This window comes from Podarcis raffonei, chromosome 16, assembly GCF_027172205.1.
Source record: "Podarcis raffonei isolate rPodRaf1 chromosome 16, rPodRaf1.pri, whole genome shotgun sequence".
NCBI lineage: Eukaryota > Metazoa > Chordata > Lepidosauria > Squamata > Lacertidae > Podarcis > Podarcis raffonei.
Window position 1 is genome coordinate 22,539,626 of NC_070617.1, and position 21,897 is coordinate 22,561,522.

The 21,897-nt window shown below is 45.5% G+C and overlaps 1 protein-coding gene across 5 annotated transcripts in view; it reads right to left on the reverse strand.

The window, feature by feature from the left end:
- BICDL1 (BICD family like cargo adaptor 1) overlaps positions 1–21,897 on the reverse strand; it is a 61,530-nt gene that overhangs the window by 36,851 nt on the left and 2,782 nt on the right. For all 5 annotated transcript variants that reach the window (XR_008328080.1, XM_053369689.1, XM_053369692.1 and 2 more), the window contains exon 2: positions 12,877–13,092. Coding sequence is in view for 4 of the 5 variants with exons in the window: in XM_053369689.1 (XP_053225664.1) it covers positions 12,877–13,092 (216 nt within the window). In the remaining variant the exon portion in view is untranslated. The remainder of the gene's footprint in view (positions 1–12,876; positions 13,093–21,897) is intronic.

Here is a 21,897-nt window from a genome sequence, read left to right on the forward strand (position 1 = left end):
AGCCCCAGCAAGCATAGGACAGAGAAGATGGGAGTTGTAGTGCTATAGGTTCCCCATTCTTATTGTAATGGAAGTGTCTTCCAAATTCTAAGGTCCCTTGGCTGACTGATCTAAAGTACAGGGTTGCATCCTAATTTCAGTTTGACATTGGGTCTGTCTAACTCTAACTGTGCATTAGACGAGGTGTGGGGAACCTCTGACCCTCAAGGTATTGCTGAACTACAATTCCCATCAGCACCAGCAAGTGTGGTCAATGGCCAGGGATGATGGGAGTTGTAGTTCAGCAACATTTGGAGGGCTAGAGCTTTCTCGCATCTGCATTAGACCCTTAAACAACCAATCACACTTGATAAACCCATGTGGAGAAATGTCTTCCTCAGAGTGCAGAAGCATCAAGGTCCCCCAGTACTGAAGGTTCACAGGAATAAAGCTTTGGGGATAGCCACTTTCCTGCAGGGTTGATGTTGCTTTTTAAAAAGGAAACAAAAAGTGAGACCGGGAATTGGTTCCAGTTATTCACAAATCGCCCTAGGATGTTCCCAAAGGAAATCATTACCATTCTGTTTTGCAAAAAGTAAAAATAGACCTCGTTTAGCGCCAGAGGCACCCATCTCCCAGCAACTAAAAATGAGATGTGCTGAATGAAGAATGAAGCCTGAGCATTTGAAATAATCCATTGATAAAGAGTTGCCTGCTATATATTTTAAAGAAAAGGCATTCCCACATCAAACATGGAACCAGCCTCATAGCTGCAGAAGGCTACCCAGTGTGTTTATAGCTGAGGTAACATTTCAGCTGGGACATCAGGTTCAAAGTTTACACTTTTTATCTGGTACAGCAGGGAGAAGAACCTCAAGCATTTGCCCCAATTTGCAAAAACACTCCTTCTTTAGTGTTTTTGACTAGCTGAAGGGTGTGTGAGAGTGCGTGGAAATCGGCCTACTGCACGAAAGTAGAATTCACATTCAATGCTCTGCCAACTTTTGCCCCTGGCTCCTCCCGCCGCTGGCATGTGGTCCCGGAAGGCTGCTCAGAAGGGAATACAGTCCTTGAGCTCTGGTTCGCCAGAAAGCAGCTTAGTCATGCTGGCCACATGACCCAGAAGCTGTACACCAGCTCCCTTGGCCAATAAAGCGAGATGAGCGCCGCAACCCCAGAGTCGTCCGCAACTGGACCTAACAGTCAGCGGTCCCTTTACCTTTACAACTGATGAAGTGGTATAAAAGTGCTTAAATATACAGTGGTACCTCGGGTTAAGTACTTAATTTGTTCCGGAGGTCCGTTCTTAACCTGAAACTGTTCTTAACCTGAAGCACCACTTTAGCTAATGGGGCCTCCTGCTGCCGCCGTGCTGCTGCTGCAGCACGATTTCTGTTCTCATCCTGAAGCAAAGTTCTTAACCCGAGGTAATATTTCTGGTTTAGCAGAGTCTGTAACCTGAAGCGTATGTAACCTGAAGTGTATGTAACCCGAGGTACCACTGTGTGGTGTGGAGTGTGACGGGTGCTTCTTAAATTGGTGTGCATGCAGTGCTCCCCCTGCTGGCAACAAAAATGCATTGCAGCAAGAATTGAGGATGTGCGCTGGGCTACTAAGGAGGGCAAGCCGTGGGGCCTGGAAAAGAGCTTCACTCTGACCCCAGGAAAGTGGCTTATGCACAAGTGACCTCAGTGGCTTTGTCTGCTGTACTGCAGGCAGGTGGGGGAGAGAGAGTGCCATGTGTCATGATGATGAGCTAAGTGACCATCTGTTTGCTTCTTGTGTAGATGCCAGTGCGAGTGTGCAGGTCTGTGCAGACTCAGAGTTAATAAGATTATGGTCCTGATACAGGGCTACGTCTAAGCCATCTACCATCTGTCCTCTGACACCTTAAAGAAGAATCTCTGTTCCCATTTAGATGGGATATAGATATAGATATAGGATATAGGATATAGATATAGGATATACACTACTGGGTCAGGTATCAAGGTTCTTTTACCATCTTGGCTGTGAGCCCTGGAAGACTTGCCCCCTGCCTTGCAGGCCTTTTCCCAGCTGGCTTTGGAGGGCAGGGCCCGGACTGACTCCAGCTACAAAAGCTGAAGCTGTTGAATAAACTATTGGATTGGGGTATTGTTTAAGGGTTTTGTTGCAGGCAGGGTTGCTGCTGTTTTTGATGATTTTTTTTTTGCAACTTCATTTTAGATCTTGTTATGATTTATGTGGAAATTGTTTAATTTGGTTGTGTTTAGGGAAGTTTTTAATGTTTTAATGTATTTTTAATCTTTTGTTGGAAGCCATCCAGATGGGTGGGGTATTATTATTATTATTATTATTATTTACTTTTTGATGTTTTATATATTGTTTGTGGCCATTTTGTTATGCTGGTAATTATCTATTATTTTTCATGTTGTAAGCCCCCTTGAGCATGTTTTTAACTATGGGAAGGTAGCATACAAATAAAATTATGTACTGTATTTTTCGCTCCATAAGACGCACCTTTTCCCTCTTAAAAACTAAGGGGAAATGTCTGTGCGTCTTATGGAGCGAATGTGTGGTCCCTGGGGCTGGGGGGGGGGGACCCGGGCTTCCCCCGCCAGCCCTGCAAGCTCCGGGAGCGGAGGCAAGGCTGCACGCAACCTTGCCGCCACTCCCCCAACCTGTTCTGGGGGCTGGGGTCGGGGGAAGGTGTGCGCGGCTTTGGCAGAAGCCGTGCGCAACTTCTCCAGCCGGGAGAGGTTGCGTGCAGCTAAAAACAAAGCCAAGGCAGCAAACCCGGGCTTCCCCTGACAGCCCCAGAAGCCTGTCCGCTGCTCTTTGGGGCTGGGTGGGGGGAAATAAGATTTTTTTTTCATGATTTCCCCCCCTAAAAACTAGGTGCGCCTTATGGTCCGGTTCGCCCTATGGAGCGAAAAATACGGGTATGTGTGTATGAAATTTACAAGGCCATTAACAACTTGGTTCCAGGATACCTCAAGGGCAGCCTGATTCCTTATATCCTGGCCTGATCACTGAAGTCTTCAGGGGAGTCACCGCTCTGATTTTTAATGCCCATACAGCCTGGGACTTTTGCTATATAAACCTTTATAGGAAAGGCCATAGTTCAATGGTAGAACATCTGCTGTGCATGCAGAAAATTCAATCCCCAGCCTTTCCCAGTAGGGTTGGGGGTGTCCCCTGCCTGAAACCTTGGAGAGCCCCTGGCAATGTGTAGAAAATACTGAGCTAGATGGACCAAGAGTCTGACTCGGTATAAGGTAGCTTCTGCTGTTCCTATGAATATTGAGACATATACTATAACATAAGAATAATAAATTTTTATTTATATCCCACCCTCCCCAGCCATGACCAGGCTCAGGGCGGCTAACACCAAATATAAAATACAGTAAAAACATTTCAAACAAACAAATACCTGTAAACAGTTGATTAAAATATAGGTTAAAATACAGCTTAAAATACAGCTTAAAATGCAGCCTCATTTTAGTGGTAGCCCATAAATCAAGATCATAAGGGGAGAAAACCTCAAATATTCACCAGGGCCAACTATCCATGCTGGTCCTACATGGGCCAGCAAAAAGAGCCGAGGGAAAACTTATATACAAAATCCCATATAAGGGGTTCCATCAAAAAATAAATAAAAAATGAGAGGGGGGTCAGACTGAGTCCAGCCCAAAGGCCAGGCAGAACAGGTCTGCCTTTCATTCTGCATTATGATATTCTGTGAAGGCTGTTCTATGCATCCTACCAAAATTCGAATGTCTGAATGCAAGGTACTTATGAGCAGCTCCAAGACCACTTTCTGTTCTCCCTTCTTAGGATTCCTCATCTTAAAAAAAAACAACTTGGGACCAGGTGGCCTTTCAAACAGAGGAAAGTTGGATTTCTAGATCTGCCTGACTCCCCGGCAGCCTTCTGCTACTTGCTGAAGCTTTTCGTTTAGACAGGTATTTACGAAGCATCCTGACCTCTTAATTTTAATTCTATTGGCGTGTGAAACCTTGGGTTTAAGCCATCGATTGTCCATCTTCCTTTTAAAACTATCACAGCTGATTATTGATTTGCTTTTTGTTGCAATTTAACAGTGCGGGGTGAGCTGCCGTGGAACATTTTATCGGGAAAGTGAGATGATAAATAAATAAATGCAATTTCCCCACAAGACAGGAACAGTACACTTCAGCCTCTCAGGCAATATTTTAATTTGCCACTTCTGGGATTGTTGGGAAAGCAGAAGGCACTGTGATAACCCATTCAAGCCAATGTCGGCTTCGCAGTTGCACCGCAACACCCGCACAGCAGCATTGAGCAACTCTTGTGTGATGTCGGCCTGTGCCACAGCCAGACCCATGAGTGATAATGCTGGAGGCCCCCATAAAGTGTTCAAAGTAGTTTCCCCCACATAATGGGTGGTGCCCAGTGGGACTGGTAGAATGGAAGGTTGGAAGGCTGGCAGTAGGTGGGACCAGAGACAATGACAGACATAGCCAATGCATTCTTGTCTCCACTCTGCTGAGTTCCATAGAGGAAATGCAGAGACTCCGGAAAAGGAAGTTGATGGCCAAGGCTAAACCCTGGCCTGATTGTAAGCAAAAAGGTAGGCAAGTGGGAGCTGACTGTAGGTAGACTGAGGGTGGTGGGGCAGTGCCTTTCCCACCCCAACCTGGCCACAGTGATCCATGCGACAGTCACCTCCAGGCTTGACTACTGTTATTCGCTCTAAGCGGGGCTGCCCTAGAAGCTGTCTCTGAAACTCCAGCGGGTGCAGAAAGCTGCAGCGAGGCTCCTCACGGCGTCTCTGCCATGGGAGCATATTCACCCAGTGCTTTTCCAGCTGCACTGGCTCCCGGTGGAGTACAGGGTCAGATTTAAGGTTTTGACCTTTAAAGCCGGTTTTGACCTTTAAAGCCCTTCATGGCCTAGGACCGTCGTACCTACGGGACTGCCTCTCCTGGTATGCCCCACGGAGGACCTTAAGGTCCATAAATAGCAACACCCTAGTGGTCCCGGGCCGTAAGGAAGTTAGATTAGCCTCAACCAGAGCCAGGGCCTTTTCAACACTGGCTCCGGTCTGGTGGAACGCTCTGCCTCATGAGACCAGGGCCCTGCAGGATCTGATTTCTTTCTGCAGAGCCTGTAAGACAGAGTTGTTCCACCTGGCCTTTGGCTTGGAGTCAATTTGATTCCCCCCCCCCTTTCTTTTTCCTTTCTCCTCCTGTGATGAGGCTGCATTTTAATATTTTAATGTTTCAGTATTTTAATGTTGTATTTTAATCTTGTTTTTAAGTTGTATTCATTCAACTTGTTTTTATTATTGCTTGTTAGCCGCCCTGAGCCCAGCCTTGGCTGAGGAGGGTGGGGTATATTATTATTATTATTATTATTCCCAGTGGACCAACCTCCATGGCTACACAGTGTGCCACTCATGGCATCCAGGCCAAAAGCCAGCCCAACCACCTTGTTGCTTGTGAATGAAAAGCAAAACAATTGAACCAATTCCACTGGGGGACATAGCCTCACTTTTCCATAATAACCCCCAACTGTGTGCTAAAGCTATTTTAAAACAGGATTACTTGCAGCATAAGCTGTTCGTTGAACAGCCTTTTGTGGATTGCCAAGCATGTGGAAGATAGTGGAATATACAGTGGACGCTCGGGTTGCAAACGTGATCCATGCAGGATGCACGTTCGCAACCCACAGCATCCGCAACCTGCAGCGGCACTTCTGCGCACATGCGCAGTGGCGTAGCGTGGGGGGTGCCAGGGGTGCCGGCCGCACCGGGCGCAACATCTGGGGGGGCGCGAGTCCAGAGGGCCCAGCCGCGTCGTGCCCTCAGCCCGCCCCTATTGTCAGAGCGGCCGGCCAGCCTCCGCCTGCTCCTACCTTGCCCACCCGAGGACTGCGGCAGCGCCCGCCCCCGTGGCCACCTACCCCCGCCTCGCCCATTGGCTTGCCTCCCACGGCCCCGCCTCTCTCCGATGGCCGCGGGGGTGTCCTGCTCGGCGCCGGCGCCTTTTTTCAGGAGGTAGGGAGGCTGGACGGGGAGGTGGGGTCAGAAGCGGGCAGAGAAGGAGGGGAGCTCGTAGCCAAAAGGGCTGCGCCGGCCGGCAAAGGGCCGGGGAAAGTTTGGAGAGGAGAAACGCACCGTCATGATTTCCCGGTGGAAGCGGCAGGATTAGGGATGGCGAAGCGTAATTACGCACGAATTTCGCTGGGTGAGAGCTTCGGAGATCAATCGGCGGAAATGGGAATCAATTGGAATATGAGAAAAAGAGAGAGAGAGGGACCATCATTCATAGGCATAGATTTGTAGGGTTAGGGGGCGCAAATCCACGGGTTAGGGGGCGCAAATTACTTGCCTTGCCCCGGGTTAGAGGGCGCAAATTACTTGCCTTGCCCCGGGTGCTGACAACCCACGCTACGCCGCTGCACATGCGGGTTGTGATTTGGTGCTTCTGTGCATGTGCAAAGCGTGATTTAGCACTTCTGCGCATGTGCGACCACCGAAACCCTGAAGTAACCCAATCCGGTACTTCCGGGTTTCGGTGGTACATAACCCAAAGAAATGCAACCTGAAGCGTCTGTAACCTAAGGTATGACTGTATACTCAAACCAAAAACACCAGGTATTGAGTTTACAAAAAGGCTTTCAGAAGCAGCCCTGTTGTTTCATGGCTGCCAGAGAATCCATGGAGAGAATGGTTTCAATGTTTATTTTTATCCAAAGGGCACGCTAAGGATCACAGTTGTAGTGGGGGTTTTTAAAGTAATGTTCTCAACGAGGTAGGCCCCAAGAAGGGCAGCCACATTCAGGAATCACAACTGGGTCCTGTGATGAAAGGTTGCTGCATGTTTTATACTTGTGCAAACCTCTGGATCACCCCCAAACCTGCCAGTACCTCCTCATCATACACAAATTGTGCATTTCATCTAAGGTATCATTCCTGTGCTTGATAATGGGAAATTATTTAAACAGCCAATCATCTGTATGTTCGTGTAAAGTTGTCTAAAAAGAAAAGATGAGCAATGGTGGAATGTGTGCATAAAATTATGCATTGTGAAGGTGTGGAGAAAATGCTAGAACTCATTAGTCATCTGATGAAGCTGAATGTTAGGAGATACAAGACTGACAACAGAAAGTACCGTATTTTTCGCTCTATAGGATGCACCAGACCACAAGACGCACCTAGTTTTTGGAGGAGGAAAACAAGAAAAAAAATATTCTCAATCTCAGAAGCCAGAACAGCAAGAGGGATCGCTGCACAGTGAAAGCAGCAATCCCTCTTGCTGTTCTGGCTTCTGTGATAGCTGCGCAGCCTGCATTTGCTCCATAAGATGCACACACATTTCCCCTTACTTTTTAGGAGGGAAAACGTGAGTCTTATAGAGCAAAAAATACGGTACTTCTTCCCACAGCACACTCCCTCATGGGCTGGCTTTAAAAGATTAGACAAATTCATGGAGGATATCAATGGCTTCTAGCCATGATGGCTTCTTTCTGCCTCTCTCTCCACTCTCAGAGGCAGTTGCTGGGAATCACAATGTGGGAGAGGGCTGTTGTGCTCAGGGTCCTGATTGTGGGATTGTTTTATTAATCTGTATTTTATTATGATGTTTTTTAAATATTGGAAGCTACCTTGAATCCCAGGTTTTGAGACAGGTGGGTTATAAATACATTAAATAAATAATAATAGATCATCTAATAAAGCAGAGTGATGTGTAGACAATCCAGGATAAGCCCACCATTAATGCACTATTATTGCTTCAATGACTTGTTGCAGAATAGCCCCCTCCAGCAAAAATAGGTGACCCTGTAACTATATGGACACCTCACTTCTGAAAAACATCACAAAATGATATATGCTCAAACTGTTGGATTTGCTTTTTTGTTTTGTTCTAAAATAATAAAAATATAGGGTAAAAAAGGACCGTTCCCTGTAACATCCGTCCTGCTCAACAGCTATTTCTTTTTAAAAGGACATTCGCTGAGCCCCCAGTGGCCACTTGCAGACGTCACGGCCGTGTCTCCCACGGTATCTGCAGCCTCACGGTAACAGAATTGCAGGGGGGAAAATCCAGGAACTACCATCCTTGTTTCCGTGGCAACACCAGCCGACTGGGACACTGTGATATACAGTCGCCTAGCAACCAGCGACAAGAGCTCCTGAGCCGCTCTGGAAATTGCAAATAAGCCATCCAGGCTGAGATTGATCGTCCTGAGGCAAAGGAGGGGCGAGGCACATTGCTGTGCAATCCGCAGCGCTGACTGTTCTGGTACAAGAATGATGAGGGGAGATGCACACGTCATCCCCGGCTTCTGGGGAAAGGAGGGATACGGGAGCTGAAGGAAGGGGACGTGTGCCTTCCGAAGCAGCAACAAGAGCCAAACATAGGAAACTCACATCAGTGGTCCAATTAGCTCAATATTGTCTACACTGTCTGGCAGCAGCTCTCCGTGGTTTAAGATAAGGAGTCTATGCCAATAATAATAATAATAATAATAATAATAATAATAATAATAATAATATATTATTTGTATCCCTCCCATCTTGCTGGGTTTCCCCAGCCACTCTGGGCGGCTTCCACAGAGACCAAAAATACACTAAAATGTCACACATTAAAAACTTCCCTGAACAGGGCTGCCTTAAGATGTCTTCTGAATGTCAGGTAGTTGTTTATCGCTTTGACATCTGATGGGAGGGCGTTCCACAGGGCGGGTGCCACTACCGAGAAGGCCCTCTGCCTGGTTCCCTGTAGCTTTGCTTTTCGCAATGAGGGAACCGCCAGAAGGCCCTCGGCGCTGGACCTCAGGGTCCGGGCAGAATGATGGGGGTGGAGACGCTCCTTCAGGTATACTGGAGTTGTTGGGAATTGAATGTGGAACCGTCTACAGTGGTACCTCAGGTTAAGTACTTAATTTGTTCTGGAGGTCCGTTCTTAACCTGAAACTGTTCTTAACCTGAAGCACCACTTTAGCTAATGGGGCCTCCTGCTGCCGCCGGGCCGCCGGAGCACAATTTCTATTCTCATCCTGAAGCAAAGTTCTTAACCTGAAGCACTATTTCTGGGTTAGCAGAGTTTGTAACCTGAAGCGTATGTAACCTGAAGCGTATGCAACCTGAGGTACCACTGTACATGCAAAACAGATGCTGTACATCAGGCACGTCCAACTCCCCAGAGACTGTGATCTACTCCCCGTATAAAAAAAACTGGCAGTGATCTACCATCCATTGTCATTGGATGGAGGAGAAGCGTGCATGAAGTGGGTGGATTGCCCAGAGTTCTTCAGCTTTTATCTGTTAGCTTTCGGTAAACTTTATTTAATCCCACGATCGATAAGGGTCCCGCGATCTACCAGGATCAGCCGGGGATCTACTGGTAGATCGCAACCTACTGGTTGGACATGCCTGCTGTACATGGTTCTTCACTATACTGAGTCAGAACCTTGGTCCATCTAGCTCAGTATTGTCAGAAGTCAGCAAACGTTTTCAGCAGGGGGCTGGTCCACTGTCCCTCAGGCCTTTTGAAGGGCCGGACAATATTTTGAAGGGGCAAAAAGAACAAATTCCTATGCCCCACAAATAACCCAGAGATGCATTTTAAATAAAAGCACATATTCTACTCATGTGAAAACACCAGGCAGGCCCCACAAATAACCCAGAGATGCATTTTAAATAAAAGGGCACATTCTACTCATGTAAAAACACGCTGATTCCCGGACCGTCCACGGGCCGGATTTGGAAGACGATTGGGCCGGATCTGGTCTCTGGGTCTTAGTTTGCCTACCCATGGTCTACACCAGGGGTTGTCAACTTGGTCCCTACCGCCCACTAGTGGGTGTTTCAGGATTCTAGGTGGGCGGTAGGGGGTTCTACAGCACAAGCTGAATCCTCCTTCCATTGAGCACTGGTGGGCGGTAAGGAAATTTTACCATCAAGAAAGATGCATTAGTGGGCAGTAGGTATTAAAAGGTTGACTACCCCTGGTCTACATTGACTGGCAGTATCTTTTCAGGGCTTCAGATAGGGGGTCTCTCTCCCAGCCCTGCCTGATGTTAGGGGTTGAACCTGCAACCTTATGAATACAAAAGAGATGTTCCAGCACTGAGCTGCAATCCTTTCCAAGAAGACATTTTCAGGCAACCTTTCCAGTTGCTGAATAATGAGATCCTTCTCAGGTCTCATTGTTCATTTGCAAAACAAACATAGCAAAAGTATAAATGCACACAGAGAAGGGCTGCAATTAGGGATGGAGGAGAAATTTGGTAGTCTTTTAGTGTGAACCTACCTAATGAGCAGCTTCTGAAACACAGCTATCCTTTGATATTTGCCCTTCTCCAAAAATCGTGATTCAGCTCTCCAACAAAATAGCATGACCCCAAATGCAACTATTAGGGGGGAAGAATGCCTAAAATGCATATATTATATGTGGAAATAATATGCAAAAACCAGCTTGCAGAATGGTGGATATAACAGGGGAAATGACGTACAAAAACGTGTCAATTGGGGAAAATTTGCACTAAAATGCTGGCGAATTTTCACATGTGAATGTCAGAAATTTGACTGAAATACTGATGAATATTTTTAAATATTTTTATTTTAAATAATAAAAAACTGTGAACTGATGAAAAAAGTGGAAAAAAGTGGAAAGTTGCACGTAAGACTGGAAAAATGAGAAACAGAGAAAAAGTGAAATTGACATAGGAAGGTTGGGAAAGGATGAGGTTTTCTTCAGGTATTTGGGTCCCAAGACATTTAGGTCTTTGACAGAGCCGTAGCTACGGGGTGGGGGTGGGGAGATAGCCAGGTTTTTTGCCCCAGGTGAAGCCTCCAGAGGGGTGCTATTGAGGCTCCCAGCCTGTGTGTGTGTGTGTGTGTGTGTGTGTGTGTGTGTGTATGCAAGTGTGTGTGTCCAGTAGGGTGTGTGTGTGTGTGTGTGCGCGCACCAAACTTTGTCCAGGGTGAAATAAAGCCTAATTTTGCCCCAAGCCACAGCCTTTTTGAAAAGGAAAAGATATGCTCAAATCCTTTTAGAGTAGGGTGTGAAACCTTTTTCAGCCTGAGGGCTGCATACCTGTCTGGGCAACCTTCCAGGAGCCCCGTGCTGTGGAGAGCGGGGACCAGAGGCAAACATGGGCAGAGCAAAAAATGCAAATTTTACCTTTATACAGCAGGCCAGTTTCTCCCAGCACCCATCCCCAGGCTTGCACCATGCTCTCCCTGAGCACTGTCTCCTTGAACTGAGAAAATTCCTCTTGCTCGCCTGGGATGGAGAAGTGTGTATGCAAGAACCTCTAGGTCAGTGTTCCTCAACCTGTGGGTCCCGAGATGTTGGACTACAACTCCCATCATCCCTGAGCTCTGGTCTTGCTAGCTAGGGATGATGGGAGTTGTAGTTCAACAACATCTGGGGACCCAAGGTTGAGAAAGGCTGTCTAGGTTGTAGTCAATGTGAGTCCCACTGAAATGATCAGACATGACTAATTTAGGTACATTCATCTTAATGGCCTACACAGAGTAGGATTAACCTTGGCTGCAACCCTCTGCATGGAAGAAGAGCCTGCTGGAACAGGCCAATGGCCCATCTAGGCCAGCATCCTGGCCAAGCAGATGCCTGAAAGGAAATTCACAATCAGGACTCAAGCTCCACAGCATTCTAGCCTCCTCTGGTATTTTGATTGTGGAGGCAGAGCATAGCCATGATGGCGATCAACTGTTGACAACCTTATACTCCATGAATTTGTCTAACCCTCTTTTAAAGCCATCCAAGTTGGTGGCCATCAAAGCCTCCTTTGGGAGTGAGTTCTTCAGTTTCAGCTATATGCTGTGTGAAAAGTCCTTTTTTAAACTTCCAACACTGAGCTTAATTGGATGTCCACGAGTTCTGCTGTTCAGAGAGATGGAGAAAACCTTTTCTCTATCCACTTTTCCATGACATTCAAAATTTTATAAACTTCTAGCAGCTCACTTTTCACTCATCTTTTCTCTAAACCCTTTTCTTAATCTTTTCCAACTCTGCAATATCCTAATAAAAAAAAATCCTTCCAGTAGCACCTTAGAGACCAACGAAGTTTGTTATTGGTGTGAGCTTTCGTGTGCATGCAGATCCTGACTCTTCAGATTGGCTGATCAGCCAATCACCTATTCCCACCACCCTTCTGAGTAATACGCCTCCCCACCCTCTCACTATATATAAGGGTGTGGTGACTTCTGTTTCAGTGTATCTGAAGAAGTGGGCATGCACGCGAAAGTTCATACCAATAACAAACTTAGTTGGTCTATAAGGTGCTACTGGAAGATTTTTTTTGTTTTGTTTTGACTATGGCAGACCAATATGGCTAGCTACCTGTATCTACAATACCCTTTGTGGGGTGATGTGACCAAAATTGTACACAACAGATGTGTATAACAGCACTTTTAACAGGGATGATATCAGCAATTTTATTTTCAATTCCTTTCCTAATGATCCTTAGTGTGGAATTTGCTCTTTTCACAGCTGCTGCACACATTTTAATTGAGCTATCTACTATGATCCCAGCCAAGGCCTTTTTCCTGGTGCGTCACATGAATCAGACCCCATGAATGTATATATGAAATTAAGATATATATTTTTTGTCTCAACATGCATCACTTTATACTTTGCTCTGATATACATCACTCTGATTTTTGTGTGGCTGGAATGCAGCCTTGCCTACAAAGAGTAACATCTGTTGCCCTGTCCACTTTCCCCTCTAGGCCCACCCACCACGGTGTGGTCCCCAAAATCCTGCTTGCAAAGTAATGTGGGCCCCCACGCTGAAAACAGCTCCCCAAAGAGAAAGAAAAGCAACGTCAGGTGAAGGAGCATGGACTTCAAAAGAAATACCAAGCTGTTTGAGCAGTTCTGACAACCACATGAGACTCACCCTGCTGAGCTGATCTAAGAGTCTTTGGTTCTGTTCAGAGAGTTCCTGGACTGCCCTCGTTTTCTCTCGGTCAGCTTCTCGGAGGTGAACCTGTTGCTTCTCCAGCTCATCCTGGAGTTGCTTCACATCGCTTTCCAGCTCCGACACTCGTCCTTCCCACTCTCCCTCTTTGTTCTCAAACCGTCGCCTTAGTTCATGCTTCTCTTGTTCCAAGTGCTGTGTAACAGGGGAGAGGGAGGGGGAAAGGGTCAAAATGTCACTGTTCCAACCCTTCGTGCTTTCCTGCTGCCATGCACGTTTTTTTAAATTAAAAAATGCACGACTTAAGTCACATCGATTCCAGCCAGGCCTGCCCAAAGACATTTTGCTTCTCTGGGGTCGGTCAAGTACTAGATGGTGCCCTTTCTCAGTTCCACGTAAGGAAGCCAGAAAAACTGGTTATCTGAATCCTCTTCGAGGCATCTGCAGATTGTAAGCATCTTCCAGCAGCAATTCAACTGCATTCCAGTACTTTGGTTTGCACCTAAAGGGCCCCTGCAGAAGTTATTATTATTGTTATTGTGCATTCATGATTATTTGTACTCATGGTGGTTTTGTGGCAGTGTGGTGGGATCCTGCTTTTTAATATTCTTTGGGCCTGCAAAGGTTTTAGGGCAGACATACAGCTTCATTTCCAATCAGTGCATGTCCAATAAATTCCCTCTGATAAACCCAGTGCAGACTGATTCATTTTGTTGTTGTTGTTTGTTTTATGTTTTTTTAAAAGATTTTTATTGATACAGCAAGAAAAAAGAAAAAACACAAATACCAAATTACACACAGGAATAACCATAGACACATAATTTTCTTAGCAAACAATAAAGCATATATTGGTCTTAACACTAAAGACCCAACCTCCCGTCTATTACATATTTCGATTTCATATTACTTATTGCCAATACACACTTTTATCATAATTAAACTTGTTCTTTAAATATCTAATTTCTTATATCTACCTTGCGACTATTGCTGAAGTTCCTTGAATGCTGCAACAGAATTTAAACTACTATATTTATTTTTCAGATATTCTTTGAAAACCTCCCATTTTGAAACAAATTCCTGTTTTGATTTATTCTTTATTTTTTCTGATAGACCATGGATCCAAAAGCTGACAGAATATGCCGAATTAGATGGCCTAGATGGTCTAGCAGACTGATTCATTTTGGCAAATGGGGTATTGCCCCACCAACCTTGTTCTGCCCTCAACCAGCCCCCATCTCCCTGCCTTCCTACTCACATTCAGCCCACGGAGTGGCACTGCCTGTCAGCATCCTTCTCTTTAGTCCCAGTGTTGCCTTTGTAGGACTCAACAATGAGGAGAATGGGGACAAATCTAGAATTACAGGCCAGATGCAGCTAAATATTACACCTGTGGAAGTCTGTGCAAGGATACCCACTTAGCACAACTTAGCTTTATCACTTCTTCTCCCCTGTGCTCCCCCAAATTTGCTCCAGGGAATCAATAATAATAATAATAATAATAATAATAATAATAATAATAATAATTTATTATTTATACCCCGCCCATCTGGCTGGGTTTCCCCAGCCACTCTGAGCGGCTTCCAACAAAATATTAAAATAAAATAATTCATCAAATATTAAAAGCTTCCCTAAACAGGGCTGCCATCAGATGTCTTCTAAAAGTCTGTTAGTTGTTGTTCTCTTTGACATCTGGTGGGAGGGCATTCCACAGGGCGGGCGCCACTACCGAGAAGGCCCTCTGCCTGGTTCCCTGTAACTTGGCTTCTCGCAGTGAGGGAACCGCCAGAAGGCCCTCAGAAGTGGACCGCAGTGTCCGTGTAGAATGATGGGGGTAGAGACGCTCCTTCAGATATACTGGACCAAGGCCGTTTAGGGCTTTAAAGGTCAGCACCAACACTTTGAATTGTGCTCAGAAACGTACTGGGAGTCAATGTAGGTCTTTCAAGACCGGTGTTATGTGGTCTTGGCGGCCACCCCCAGTCACCAAGGGGATTTGAGGGAGGCGAGGAAAGATAATTCTATCAGGAATGACATGCTTGCGCTGACATAATTATTGTAATAGCATGATGCTGAATTCCACCCTACCAGTCCCATGGGCATCAGCCACCAGTGTGATAACCTGTAAGTTTTTATACCACAAATGTCCTGGTGTGTGTGTCCTACTTTTGCTGCATTATAGCACACAGCATCACACAAAAATTAATAAAGAGGAATTATGTGCAGAAACTGTAGTGTAAATCTACCACTAATCCACTATTATTGCATCAATAACATGTTGCCGAGTATTCCCACGAAAAGATCCATCTTACTGAATGCTGTTGACACTGACTGGCAGCAGCACTCCAGAGTTTCAGAAGGAAACCTGTCTAAGCCTTTGGAGAGCTGCTGCCAGTCAGTGTCAACAGTTCTGTGGCACAAATGAACAACCACACCCTAGGCCAGGGGTCAGCAGACTTTTTCAGCAGGGGGCCGGTCCACTGTCTTTCAGACCTTGTGGTGGGCCAGACTATATTTTGAAGGAAAAAAACTGAACGAATTCCTATTCCCCACAAATAACCCAGAGATGCATTTAAAATAAAAGGACACATTCTGCTCATGTAAAAACACCAGGCAGGCCCCACAAATAACCCAGAGATGCATTTTGAATAAAAGCACAGATTCTACTCATGTAAAAACACGCTGATTCCTGGACCGTCCGTGGGCCGGATTTAGAAGGCGATTGGGCCAGATCCAGGCCTTAGTTTGCCTACCCCTGCCCTAGGCTAACCCCAACCTCTCTCACCACCAAAGGAACACAAGTGAACAGCAGAGAACCTGCACAAGCACTGCTGACACAAAACCCCACATATATTAAGTAAAATAGAAACCTCGCCACCCGACCCCACTCATCTTTCTCCCCCTCTCCTCCCCTTTTCTTCCTAGTGTCTTCAACAAATGTAACCGATTTGTAAAAAATGTTACATGGGGGGAAAAATAAGAGAGACATTGCACATACTTTTGTAAATCAAGAAAATATTTAATAAAAATACATTTAAAAAAAAACAGTTTTGATCAAGGGTTCAGCCCAGTGTAAAGCAGCTGTCTATGCTCCTCATGGATTTCAGGTAGGGCGTGTTCCTAGCCCTACTTGCAGACGCCTGCAGCTGAACTTGGGATCTTCTACATGCAAAGCAGTTGCCCCGCTGCTGTGCTTTGACCCTTCTCCTAAAAGTAAACATCTCTGTCCTCATGGTTGGGAACAAAGGGTTAACTTAAACGGAAAAATGGAGCAGCTTTATACCGCGTCAGTATTGTCGGTGGGATTCAATCACATACCACCAAATTCAGGTCAAACAATTATGGCTAATTAGGAGGCCTTTTGCAGCATACCTGCTTCCTGCAAAAGACGAGACTTTCCAAGCTAAGGAAAGCATTGGGGCAAAGCTGTGAAAAGTGTGGAATAACACCTGCTTTGATGCAATGTCATCTAACCTCCCTGCAAACGGATCAGAATGAATGCTCATTAAATAGCCACCATTGTCCAATCTCTCTGAAAACAAATCAAGATGAATCTTTCGCCAAACCTTTATTAGGCATTACAGGTACAGACCATCTTAAAACATCCATATACAATCATACACACACACACACACACACACAAATACATACACAAACACAAAGAAGCAGCCATATAAGACATATAGTAACAAAAATTATCATTGGATTGTCTTTCATTCTTTTATCAAGATGAATGCTCAATAAACAGATTATCTGGGAGCACACCCAAAGTCTCTTGTTCTCCTAAATAAGAACATAAGAATAGCCTGCTGGATCAGAGCTTAGCCACCATGGCTAGCAGTCACTGATATCCTTATCCTTAGCTGCCATTCCTCCCTTGCTTTCACCTCTGCCTAAAACCATTCCCTAGAACACCTGAATGATATCATCTCTCCTTCCTTCAAATTCCTCCTGATGAACAAAGGAAGTTGATTTATACCAAGTCAGACTCATTGGTCAATCTAGCTCAGTGTGGTCCACGCTGAGTGGCAGTCACTCTCTAGAGTTTCAGACAGTGATTTGTCCCAGCCTTTCCTGGAGAGGCAGGGGATCAAACCTGAGACCTTCTGAATGCATCTACCACACAGTAAGCTTTTAAAGCAGCCTTATTACATTTTTAGCGCCTCATCTCCAAGTAGATTCAAGGATAAAAAATGAATAGCATTTATATAATTCTGATTGTCCAAAGTGCTTCAGGCACACGATTTCAGCATGACCATGCTGTCTGGGTCTGATGGGAGTTGTAATCAAAATATCTGGAGGGCATCAGGACACTTGCATTATTATTATTATTATTATTATTATTATTATTATTATTATTATTATTTACCCGCCCTTCACCCTAAGGTCCCAGGGCCGGTTACAGCATTGAAACACAATATATAAACTATTTAGCATTAGTTTGGTTTTTTTACTGCGGAGGGATTGAGTGAGTTTATATCTCAGGTCACAAGTGAGTTTATATCGGAGGCAAGAGTTGAACAAGGGGATTCTAGATTCAGGCTCCATCTCTCAGGTTGCCATGCTGCATGCCTTTAGGGAAAAAAAGCCCAGAGTGTTCAATGGGCCTTACTCCCAAGAAAGTCTGTGAGTGCATACAGGGTTGAAGCTGTTGCATCTAGTACAGTTGCATGAGAGACGATTGAGAGCTCAATGACTACTTATTGTCATTGAAATAAACTCATGATGGGCCAGAGACCAGTGTGGCCTACATATTTGTGGAAGGTGAGAGAAACTTGAAATATGGGGAAGCAGAAGATGGTGCCCAGTGGGGAACAGCTGTAGCTTAGTGGTAGAGCACCTGCTCTGCATGCAGAATGTCTTAGGGCTGGAGTGACCGCTGCCCCAAATCCTGGAAAGGTACTGCCAGTCAGGGTAGAAAATACTGAGCTAGATGGACCAATAGTGTGACTCAATATAGTGAAGGGCCATAGCTCAGTGGTAGAGCAGCTGCTTAGCATGCAGAAAATCCCAGGTTCAGCTACTGGCATCTCCAGGTAGAGTTGGGAACATTCCCTGTGTGAAATCCATAAGGAGCATAGGAAGCTGCTTTATACTGAGCTGAACTCCTGATCCATCTTGCTGTTCAGGGATGCAGGAGAGGATATATTGTTTGGTTATAGCCTTTCCAGCTTGTGTTAACAAATTCACAATTTAGCAGAGTAACATTCCCCTTTTTAAACTCACAGCGGATGCGTTTGCTCAGGCTCACTAAAGCCTCTATAATAACTTTTCTGGTATTTTCCCCTTATTCCCTCATAAAAGATAAGACACGACACAGTCTTCTATAAAAGTATAAAAAAAGTTTACTCACTCACATTCTGTTCACAATCGGATCCCAGAAGGCAGACTTAGCTTAGAAAAGTAACATACACCTGGAAACTATCTCATAAGGAGACAGTTCCTCTCTTGGCTAGAAGCCAAGAGAGCATCTTTGGCTAAGCAGATGTTGCTTCTTCGACGAAAGTAGTCATAGAGAGAGAGATGGCTGCCCCGCCCTGTGCTTTTGTCATTACCTGCACAGGTGAGGCCACACCCACCTCTAGTCAAATGCAGAGGAAGTCTGTCCCAGCCCAGAAGGAAACAGGAAGTTTACCTGCTGGCTGGACAAACATTCCTCCCATGTGTAAACATGTTCACTCTAGGAATGTTGTACGTGACTGCTCTTGTGTTTCACATCCCACACTTGCTGAGTACTATTGACACTGACTGCTGGCAGCAGCTCTCCAAAGGTTTCTGTCTGAAACTCTGGAGAACTGCTGCCAGTCAGTCAACAGTACTCAGCAAGATGGAGCATGGGTCAGACTCAAGGCAAGGCAGCTTTCTATGTTCTTCGTTGGCCTTTAAGAAAAAGGTCGGTGCTAGATGTATGCAAAGCAGTTCAGACTAGAAGCAATTTATAGAATGATCCATCACTCCTGGATACATAAAGGGTCTCTCAGTGGTTTCCTTGTGTTTCCTAAAGCATTAATGCTGGAGGTCATGAAAAGCTCATTTGGAGGATTTAGTGCAGTCATTTCCTGGCATGAAGGAATTAAGGTCATTTTATATAGAAAGAGGGTGGGGGAGAATACAGCACCACACTAGGGCTAATAGATGGAATTTCAGGAAAATGGTCGTTTTTGTGCTTTTTTCATAGAAGTTACAGGCTGACTCTCCCTGTCTAAGAGTCAAAAGCAGTTTGAAAGGGGAACTGATGATGTGGTGAATATTTATTTATTTTATTTATATCCCACCTTCTCTTCAATAAGCTCAAGGTGGCATACATGGCTGTCCCCCTCCCCAGGGTGGCTGGTCTCATCCCATCTCACTGTCTAGGGCCAGCAGGGGCTGATGGAAGTTGTAGTCAAAAATATCAGCAGGGCACAGGGACAGCTGCTGTAAACTCTATAGTATTGAATTGCCTCTACCTGTTCTGGAGGCTAGGACCCGAACCAATGGATTCAAGTTACAATAAAGAAGATTCTGACTAAACATCAGGAAGAATTTTCTGACAGTAAGAGCTATTCAACAGTGGGACAGACTTTCGCAAGAGATGGTGGACCATGGGTAGGCAAACTAAGGCCCGGGGGCCGGATCTGGCCCAATCGCCTTCTAAATCCGGCCCATGGATGGTCTGGGAATCTGCGTGTCTTTACATGAATAGAATGGGTCCTTTTATTTAAAATGCATCTCTGGGATATTTGTGGGGCATAGGAATTCATTCATTTTTTTCCCTTCAAAATATAGTCCGGCCCCCCACAAGGTCTGAGGGGCAGTGGGCCAGCCCCCTGCTGAAAACGTTTGCTGACCTCCGTGGTGGACTCTCCTTTCTTGGAGGTTTTAAAGTACAGTATATAAATCAAACTCAAAACAGCCTAGTAGGTATCTGCATTAAAGTTGTTTGCAATGTGCTCTAAGTGGGGCATCCCTTGGGCTTAACTTGGAAACTACAGCTGGTATAGAATGCAGCAAGTAGGTTGTTGACCGGGGCATTTCTTCAACACCGTTTGACACCTTTGAGGGTGCTGCACTGGCTGCCAATATGCTACCAGGAACATTTCTCTTTGTAAACTACTTTGAGGGTTTTTTAAACAGTCAACTGGTGTATAAATTTAATGAAAGGAAACATTTCAAGGTTTCTACTTTTAGCACTGGGACCAGCTTACCTAAGGGACCGCCTCACCCAATATATACCTGCCCAGCAACTGCAATTCTCAGACAGGCACTGCTGAGGGTGTGCTTAGCTTGCCCTAGAAACTAGGATTTCAGGATTGTAACTCCAGCCCTCTGCAATCAATTACCAGCCAGAATTGCACAGGTGCATCACATCATGTTGTTTAGCTACCTAATTAATACCTTTTTAGGCTTTCCTTGACGGCTGACCCAGTCACTTACACAATACTGATTGCCTATTTGCAAAAACAGTTTTGTTGTTTTCTAGAAGTGGTAAGATAGGGTTTTAGAAATGATTTTATTGCTTTTAGAAATGGGTTTTGTGTTTTATCCTGTACACTGCTCCAGTGGCCTCTGTTAACTAAGTAACTAAATGCTTAGTGGGAAGGAGAGCAGGTAGATCAAGGACCCAGCCAGACATCCTTGTTACTGCGCATTCATTATCATTTGGTGCTCATGGCAATATCAGGGAAGTTATGCATGATCCTGCCTTCAGTATTGTTTACACCTGCAGAACTCTTGGGGCAAGTGTTCTGTTTTGTTTTTGTTTTGTCCTGCTTTTCTTGCACTATTGAGCAAGGGTGCTCGTCTGGATGACAAAATGTAGTAACATTGGGGAAGCTTCACAGAGAATATAATAAAATAGAATGGTACGTGAACGGTCCAGTATAAACCTATACTCTTAAACTACGGTGCCCAGAATTAGTTGAAGGAAAGAATGTGCTTGAACGTGCTTTAATGATATATAGTGTGACAGCATAGCTGTTAACGTTTCCCTTTTTTAAAGGGGAATTCCCTTATTCCGAATAAGATTCATCACAAGAAAAGGGAAAAATTGACAGCTATGGTACACAGCCTACGTGGGACGCGAATGGCACTGTGGGTTAAACCACAGAGCCTAGGGCTTGCCAATCAGAAGGTTGACGGTTCAAATCCCCGCAACGTGGTGAGCTCCCGTTGCTCGGTCCCAGCTCCTGCCAACCTAGCAGTTCAAAAGCACGTCAAACTGCAAGTAGATAAATAGGTACCACTCCGGCAGGAAGGTAAACGGTGTTTCCGTGCGCTGCTCTGGTTCGCCAGAAGCGGCTAGTCATGCTGGCCACATGACCCGGAAGCTGTATGCTGGCTCCCTCGGCCAATAAAGCGAGATGTGTGCCGCAACCCCAGAGTCGGCCACGACTGGACCTAATGGTCAGGGCTCCCTTTACCTTTACCTTTATACAGCCTACAGTTTCATCATCCCTGATCATTGGCTGCGCTGGCTGAGACTGGTGGGACCAGGAGTCCGACAACTTTTGAAGTGTTACTTGAACCACACCCCTGCCCTAAAGGGAAGGAATCCACAGAAAATAAAAAAGGCATCAAGAAAGGGTGAGTGGTGACAGGGATATTACACCCATTCTCCCCCAGATCTGCCAGCCTCAGCACTGTCGGATGCCAGTGTCATTCAGGGCACACTGATTGGAGAGTGCATAGGCTAGCATGCTGTCTCCTCATCCAATCAGCATGCCCAAAGAACTAGGCTAGGAGGGGCCTACGGTGGCATTTTATCCCTCCCCCTGACAACTGCCTGTGCTTGTTTAGGGAGGCCCTCTCACTCTGAGAATCAAGGCTTCAAAATAAGTTATGAAACCATGGAAAGTGCAAGTGGGACAGAGCATCGTCCTAGCAGCACAGCACAACTGCTGCTGACCATCTGGGCAACTACGAGCATGTTGCTTACTGCCAAACCTATCCTCCTACTTGCAAAAATTGTTTTTGTGTGTGTGTGCATGTGTAAACAAAAATGACACAGTCCAAACACTAACA